Here is an 8,778-nt window from a genome sequence, read left to right on the forward strand (position 1 = left end):
CACCTTGATGCTTATGAAGCTAATCATCAGTCTCAAACCTTCAATGCACTGCATAGCTAGTTGAACTTGCTTTGCATCCTGAACTGTTCAGCCAAAGAAGGCTGCCAAAACTTTTGTGGTCCTATGTATTAAGGCATTGGTGTAGGTGGGTGCATGCCTTAAAGAGCTTCTGATATGTACAAACATGGTCCCCTAGCCTATGTGGTACCTTCTGAATTAGGGTTTCAAGTGTGTGCATTTGCATGTACATGTCTTTTCTCTTTTCCATACAACATATAGACAACCAAGTGTTTATATAAAGCCAATAAAGTTTAAAGTGGCACAATACCAAACACTATGTCTATGTGTGCAATAGTAATGAAGGACATGGCTCCAATTATTATGAATAATCTAAAGATTCATAGTCATGAATAACTTTAACCGTCTATTCTGCTTTTGTATTCTTGACCTATATATTAATATCTATTTAGATGAATTGTACGAGGAGCTAGTTATGTCGTTTAACAACGAAAGCCATGTGTTGATAGTACATGTGCAAAGTAGGGTGGGTTCACTAGATGCTTTGTGATTTATGTGCCGAGTTTGCTTCGATATTTTGAATCACAATGCACCTTAGTTCCTTTTGCTTCGTCGCAAAAAATCATTAGAAGCTTGGATCTAAAGTGCTTCTACAAGTGTATAAATTAGAGTTTTTGGATATAATTTTACTTTTGAGAAGTTTAGTTTGTAACCCTAATTTCTAGACGAATTTTAAGGGCCTCTGAAGATTTTCTACGAAGACTAGTCCTCTTTCAACGACGTGATGGCCATTAAAAATTAACGATTAAATTCTTGGCCAAATCATAGACCTTGAGAACGGCCCTCCCTTTTCTCTTCTAACATTTCTGATGCTTAATCATTATTGTTTAAGTTATTTACCATTAAAGTTTTTAACTACAGATGCTAATATTTATTATAGTTCTTTATTTATATTTTCATTTGTAAGTAAAAACATCAAATAACCGCTACAAAAGACACACACACACACACACACATACTCATCTAGATCTAAAAACTTAATTAAAAAACTAAACAATTTGCAAATATTTAAGCCTATTCATGTGATCAAAACATATCGTGGCTCAAGAAATATCTCTAACTTGTTTAGTCCAAAATACCCTTCCAAACAAAGCCATAACTAGTCAATATAATTAATCATATGACAATGATGCAAAGAAGAGGGATCTATACTACTTGGCTGTCTCTTTGATGGGCATAAACTTCCACCACATGTTGGCAAATGGACTGCCTTTTCTCCCCCTTTCAGTGTTACTGCAGACCTAGCTAGCATCTGTTAAAGTCATGCCTTGTGGTTTAGTTTTCGACATTCGGAACTGCAATCGAAGAGCTCGGAGACTGTTGTAGTAGTTCTTGCTTTTGGAGATTTGCATTTGCAAGTAAGTCAGCCTCAGTATACTCTTCTTCACTTACTAAGTTTTGGAGCACATTTCCTTCTGAATTTCAATTAAAAGCACTGTTCTAGGGGCCGGAATTGAATGATCATGGGGGATATGCATGCTTTCATATTTATGGATCTTGATGTTGAGCCAATTCATGTACATCGAGATTTCTTAATTACTCAGATTGTTTTTTATTTCCAGATCTGTGTTCATGAAAAACTTCTTTCTCTTTCTCTTTCTTTATCTTTGTTAATTTTCTATATTGTATCAATTAAAGGACGATCCAAAGCTTTCTCTTTCTTTTGTTTTTCTTTGTTAATTTTCTATATTAATTGCATCAATTATAGGATGATCCAAAGCTCAAGAGAAAGAGCTGTGATCATCAATGAAGGCAAGGCTCAGCCGACTTTTTCGCGGGCAGGGTGGACGGCGATGCTCAAGAACCCGAGGATCGTGCGTGTCTCCCGATCATTTGGGGGCAAGGACCGGCACAGCAAGGTGAGGACTATCCGCGGGCTGAGGGACCGGCGCGTGCGGCTGTCGGTGCCGACAGCCATCCAGTTGTATGACCTCCAAGACAGGCTAGGGCTTAGCCAGCCGAGCAAAGTGGTGGACTGGCTCATCAACGCTGCTCAGCATGAGATCGACAAGCTGCCCCCACTTGAGATGCTGCAAGGAGAATATGACCACGGCCATGATCATCTCTTCCCACTGATGCCTCAAATAGCAAACCCTAACACCACTTCAGGTGCAAACTATCAGGACATTGATGATTCAAGGACCTGCAAAGGGAAGGAAGTGGAAGTGAGGGGAGGGAATTTGGGTGTAGCATGGGAGAACAATGAGTTGACAAACAATCCCTACTATCAGTTAGACCCTGCAAATGGAGGCTACATACCTATAACTATTCTTGCATCATACATGGCTGCTGCATCAAATGGTGTTCAGGAAGCAAAGCAGTATGGCCACTTATTGGGCACAACAACAGCATTATCATGCCAAGGCAATGCCTCTCCAAATGAGGCTTTCAGAACTCTTCATCATGATCAGTAATTTGTATTTGTAGCAGTCTTTGATTTTCATACATGATTTTGAAAGAGATAGGGATATATATATATATATAATGTGTTTGGAGTGATGATCAGTATGATGACAAAGTTGATATTTAGTACTAATTAAAGGAATAAATGTGATCATATATATGTGTGTGCGCTTGTATAGTTTGAAGTTTATGCACAATGACTACTAGAATCAACAGATAATTCTCCTACTTTGCTTATGATAATACTCTTCATTCATTTATGTGAGTTAGATTAATTATTCAGCCCTTCATGAATTTAGTAGAAGAATAAATAGTTTTATGTTTCGTTATAAAATAATTATAAAATATTAATTCTCTTACTATGATTGTTCCTATATTTTTATAACAATAAATGTTCTTTATTCAATTTTGTATCTTAAAGATAATACATTTGATTGAGTTAACCAGTCCAATTAGACAGGTTAAGTGAATGAATTAGTAATTAAGTGAAAGGGATCCGATGAACTTATTAGATTAGTTGAATCAGGCAGTTAGATGAACTAATCAGACCAATTCATTCGAGTGAACTACATGGGGCAGGTAGGTTGATTGAGTCAAACGAGTAGGGTGCGACAAATTAGTTTCTTGAGTGACAAAGTAGTCATGTTAGAGAGGTTGGATTGGCCAAATGGGTAAAAACAGCCTTGTGTCAGCCAAGGGCTAGTTGGATGGGTCCATTAGTTTGTATAGGCAAAGTGAGCCGAGTGGAAATTAGACTAAATGGATGGTTCAAATTGGGTAAATTTGTTGATGCAATTGACCTCTGATCCAAGTTGATCAAACTCTAGTTGATTCAAGTTGAAGTTTAATATTTGATCCATATGTTTGTTGACGAAAGCAAAACGATAAGTAGAAGGAGAGTTTGTTAGAGAGGAAAATTATCGATGCAATCGATCTTGGTCTGGTTAACCAAAATTGATGTGGATGTTTAAGCGAAAAATCAAGTAGGTCAAATTTTAGTAGATACTTGACAAGGGAAAAAAAAAAAATCTAATTGGGTAATGGTTGACCGAATACTTGACATTCGGAAGTCCAATAAGGAGTTGGCATGTGGAGAAATTCAAGTGCATCACGGTTGACCCGACACTTGGTGGTTGAAAGTCGAACAAGAAGTTAGCAAAGGTGAAGTCCAAGTAGGTCATGGAGGACCGGACAATTAGTATGGGTGAAGTCCAAGTGGGTCAAGGTTGACCGGACACTCGACAATGGTAGAAGTCCTGACAAGTCAAGAAGGACTAAATGTTAGGCATGAGAAGAGAAGTCCAAATAGGTTAAGGAGAACACTAGGCCCAACATTCGGTCCATCTTGACCTACCAGGATTTTTGTTGTTTAATATTCGGTCAACCTTAATTTGCTAGGGCTTCCTTTGCCCATGCTAAGCATCCGATCTTTCTTGACCTTTTTTGGAATTTCATACTCACCTTGTTGGTTGGTCCTAGGAAAATCGTACCGGTTCCACTGTACAAAAATTTTGTACAAGTGTCGAACCTTTCCTAACAACCTATTGTGTTCTTTAGAAATTAAATTCAGAATCGCAAACAGAACTTAACATTATTGATTCCAAATTTAACTTATCTGTTTTTAGTGGTTTAGATTTGGATCGCAAACGATATTTAACATTATAGATCCAAATCCACCTAGGTTACAAATTTAATTAAATATTTATTTCAGAAATCGGCTCCCAAGTCAAACATGGTGAGACACTTGACCTTCTTGGGTATGGGAACATTCACCACTGCCTCGACAAAGCCTCTTAACGAAATTCAATATTTAATTTCCTTATATAACCTTAGGTTTAACCAAAAAGAACAATCGAATCACAAGATCGACAAATAAAATAAAAGAAACACAACTTCGAATTACAAATCCGAAAATCTAGAATCTCTAGCCTCTTGTGTTTGGAATTCATACAAAGAAAACTACTATGACGCGGAAAACAATTACTAGTTATACCTTTTTTTGTAAGCAATAACCTCTTGATCTTCTATCGTATTCCTCTTCTTATCTCGGACGTTGTGTGGGCAACGATTTACCAAGATGAGAATCCACCTAGTCTCCTTCTTCCTTCTTCCATGTTTCGGCCAAGGACCTTTCTCCAAGAGATAGCAAGTCTCAGCCACCAACCAAACTCCAAGGGAAACAAGGAAACAAAATCCTCATTTCTCTTCTTCTTCTCCAAGCTAGATCCAGCCACCAAAACAAGCTCCTAGAGATTGATGAGGTTCGGCCACAAAGGAGGAAGAAAAGGAGGAGAAGATGCTAGGGCCGACCACCACCAAGGAGGAAAAGAGAGAGAGGAAAAATAGAAGAGAGTTGTCCCACATGAAGGCACCCCTACCCTCTCTTTTATAATCCTTGGTCATGACAAATAAGGAAATTTAATTATAATTAAAATTTCCTTTATTTTCCTTGCCATTGGTTAATAAGGAAAATTTAATAAAAATTCCTTTTAACCCCTTCTATGGCCGTCCCCTATTCATGCTCCAAATAAGGCAAGTTTTAAACACAAAATTAAAACTTCCTTATTTGTTTCTGGAAATTTTAAAATAAAAATTTCTCTAATAATTTTCCCTTCATGGTTGGTTATAAAAGGAAACTTTTATAAATTAAAATCTCTCTATTAAAACATGTGGATGATTTACAAAAAAAAAGTTTTCTCTAAAATTAAAATCTCCTTTCAATCTACAAATAAGGAAAGATATCAAATCTTTTCTTAATCTTTTGTAGAAACTATAAAAGGAAAATTTTAATTTTAAAACTCTCTTTTAAAATCATGAGGATGGTTTTATAAAAGGAAAGTTTTATCAAAAATTAAAATCTTCCTTTTAACTATAAATAAGGAAAGATATCAAACATTTCATTTAATCTTTTGTAGAATGCTATAAAAGGAAAGATTTAAACATTAAACTCTCTTTTAAAACCATGGTTCCATATAAGAAAGATTTAAAAAATAAAATCCTTTTATTTTATACGTGACCGGCCACACCAAGCTTGGGCTCCAAGCTAGGGCCGACCACCAAAACTTAGCTCATCCTTTTGTCTTGGCCGACCCAAGCTTGAGCTCCAAGCTTGCTTGGCCGGCCACCTTAGGATGGGTATAAAGGTGGGTATAATACTTTATAAACAAGAGGCTACGATAGGGACCGCGAGGAGGAATTGGTTTTGGTCTCCCGATGAAATTAAGGTTCCCGTGTTCGCCCCGAACACCCAACTTAATTCCATCAATAATAATTCTTACCACTAAAGAATTATTATTGAACTACCGCACCAATCCTAAATTACATTTTGGATTCCTTCTTATTATGAGTGTGTTAATCTCCCTGTGTTTAAGATGTCGGATGTCAACTAATTAATTGAGTTACTGACAACTCATTTTAATTAATATCTTAGTCCAAGAGTAGTACCACTCAACCTTATTGTCATGTCGGACTAAGTCCACCTGCAAGGTTTAACATGACAATCCTTATGAGCTCCTCTTGGGGACATTATCAACCTAGATTTCTAGGACACAGTTTCCTTCTATAATCAACAACACACACTATAAGTAGTATCATTTCTCAACTTATCGGGCCTATTGATTTATCGAGCTAAATCTCACCCTTTGATAAGTCAAAGAAATAAATACTAAATATAGTACTTGTTATTATATTAGGATTAAGAGCACACACTTCTATAATAACTAAGGTATTGTTCTTTTATTAAATCAGTATAAAAAGAACTTACCTTAAATGGTCCTCTTCAATATACTCAGAGTGTACTAGTGTAATTTTATAGTTAAGATAAACTAATACCAAATTACACTACGACTATTCCAATGGTTTGCTCCTATCCATTTTAGTCGTGAGCTACTGTTTATAATTTATAAAGAACCGATAACATTATCTTCTGTGTATGACACCACACACTATGTTATCTACAATATAAATTAATTGAACAACTACACTTAGCATATAAATGTAGACATTTTTTACCAATGTGATTCTTTATTTCAAAATAAATATTTACAAAAACTAGGTTTTTAGTATACATTCCAACAATCCTAACATTCGGTCTTCCATGACCTATTAGGACTTTTCATACTTGCCTAACATTCAGTCCTTCTCGACCTATTAGGGCTTTCGTCCATATTTGAAGTGTCTGATTATTCATGCTTCGCTTGGTCTTCATCCATCTCACACCAAGTGTCTGATCAACCTTGACCAATTTAGGCTTTGCTTCTTATGCCAAGTGTTTGATCCTCCATAACCTATTTAGACTTTCCTCTTACCAACTCCTTGTTGATTGGAAGTCTAATAGGAAGTTGGCAAGTGGGAAGTCCAAATAGGTCATTAGTGACAAGACACTTGGCGGTCAGGAAGTTTAACATGGAGTTGGTATGAGACAGAAAGTCTAAGTGAGTCATAGTTAACTGGATACTTAGTGATTGGAAGTCTAAACAGGTCAAGAAAGATCGGATGTTTGGCATGGATGAAGTCCTAGTAAATCAAGAGTGACCAGATGCATTAAGTCTCGATATGTCAAGGGTGACTAGATGTTGAGCAAAGGAAACCTTGGTACGTTGAGGTTAACTGGATACCAAACAAGATAAAAATTTAGCTTTGGTAAGGATAAATAGGCGTATTAGTCGATTGATAGGGTGTATCAATTGACTGATGGATGCAAAACCTCAAAAATAGGGTTGTTACAGTACTGCTACAATATTACTACAATGTTGTTACAATAACTATGAACATTTTTTTTACTATAGTAACAGTAACTAATGTGTTTTATCAGTTGACTAATAGATACTGTAGCAATGTACAAAAACTTCAAAACTTGACTCATTGTGACCAGTCTACTAATAGAGTGCATTAGTAAACTAATGTCATTATTTGAGCAAATAGAGTTCAAAACTCGACTATGAGATTCAACTGTTCATGATAAGTTGATTGTAGACTTTAGCAGTAGACTGATGATTGTCAAATAGGTCAGGAAAGAGTCATTCTGTAGGTTTAAATGATTGGATTCGACATGACAGTGTTGGTACAATCAACTTTCAGGGTTTCGATCGATGTTTGATAATATACCTATATCTGGTTAAATTTGATCAAGGATTGATTCAAACATTGTAAGATTGTTAGCATGTTAGAGGGGGGGGGGGTGAATCACGTGGTTTTAAAAATCTATCTTTTTTTGTTTTTAAACGTGAGTATGCAGTGGAATAAAATAAAGGAGAAACCGAAAAACACAAGTCAATGAGGAGTTATTTGGTTTCAAGCTTTCGGCGACTCCTACTCCTAGACTTGCAATCGTCCCTCAGACTGTATCGATGAGCAATCCACTAAAAACCTCTTCCAGAACCACTAGAAGAGGGAATACAATATAAGTATGGAAAATAGGAAAGTGTAATAGCTTACACTTTCCTTTTTGCAAGTATGAAAAAGTACAAGAATATTAAATTATTACCAACACTTTAACGATGTAGAATCTGAACAGGCTCGTGTGTCGGAGTCAGTTTGTCGGCAGCGATTAGATGTTATCAGAGCAGTAGTGCACCAATATAGTGAAGTCGAAGCAGCAAAAGACTCGATGAAGCTCATAATTGAATAGATACTTGAAGGTTGCTCGAATAGGACTTATATAGGTTGTTGAGGGCCCCTCAAACTTCGTCCAATGCGGCTCCAGCAACAAATCTGATCGCCTTATCTTCGAAAATGATAACTTCCACAACCTGGGATTTTATCCTCTGGAGGCCGCCTTCAAAGCTCTTTGAGGCACCTACGAAGCACTATGAGGCACCTCCAGCACTCTCCAGGGCACCTCCCCATAGAAAAACTTTATCCACAAATTTTATTTGTGAGAGGGCACCTTCGTGCCCCTCCGAGGTGCCTCCAAGACCCTTCAAGGCACCTCATACATTGTTCATCCGAGGCTTAACTTAGTTTTTTCTCCTGCAAAAACGTGTTAGGCTAATAGAAAAATATTTAACCTATAAAACAAAGTTAACACAATTTATATAAGTATTATTAATTAGATCCTATCTTCCTAAGACTAAGGTCTAGTCACGGTCTCAATCTAGGTTACAAAAATGGACCTAAACTAGACCCGCATCTAAAGTACCTAATTGAGACTCATCCTTACTGAAATACTCTCCTTCAGTGACATATCTTACTTACCATGTAGAATCGCTTGACTCTGCTTTGGTTCACCAGGTCTTCTCATTAGTTATTAGGTTCGCAGACCCGATTAGCTTTGTCCAGCTATCAAGTCCCGCAGAC

At 36.8% G+C, this 8,778-nt stretch overlaps 1 protein-coding gene across 2 annotated transcripts; it reads left to right on the forward strand.

The window, feature by feature from the left end:
* Window positions 1-1,216: 1,216 nt before the first annotated feature.
* On the forward strand, window positions 1,217-2,637 carry LOC122011409 (transcription factor TCP13-like). 2 transcript variants are annotated; one of them, XM_042567799.1, is made up of 2 exons: window positions 1,217-1,436; window positions 1,787-2,637. In XM_042567799.1, exon 2 carries the CDS (start codon window positions 1,788-1,790, stop codon window positions 2,490-2,492), a length of 705 nt encoding a protein of 234 aa, XP_042423733.1. In that variant the 5' UTR covers window positions 1,217-1,436; window position 1,787; the 3' UTR covers window positions 2,493-2,637. The 2 variants fall into 2 exon arrangements, with proteins under 2 accessions (XP_042423733.1, XP_042423734.1); XM_042567800.1 differs by having other exon boundaries at window positions 1,861-2,637.
* Window positions 2,638-8,778: the final 6,141 nt, after the last annotated feature.

The sequence above is a fragment of the Zingiber officinale genome, chromosome 8A (genome assembly GCF_018446385.1).
Source record: "Zingiber officinale cultivar Zhangliang chromosome 8A, Zo_v1.1, whole genome shotgun sequence".
Classification (NCBI taxonomy): Eukaryota; Viridiplantae; Streptophyta; class Magnoliopsida; order Zingiberales; family Zingiberaceae; genus Zingiber; species Zingiber officinale.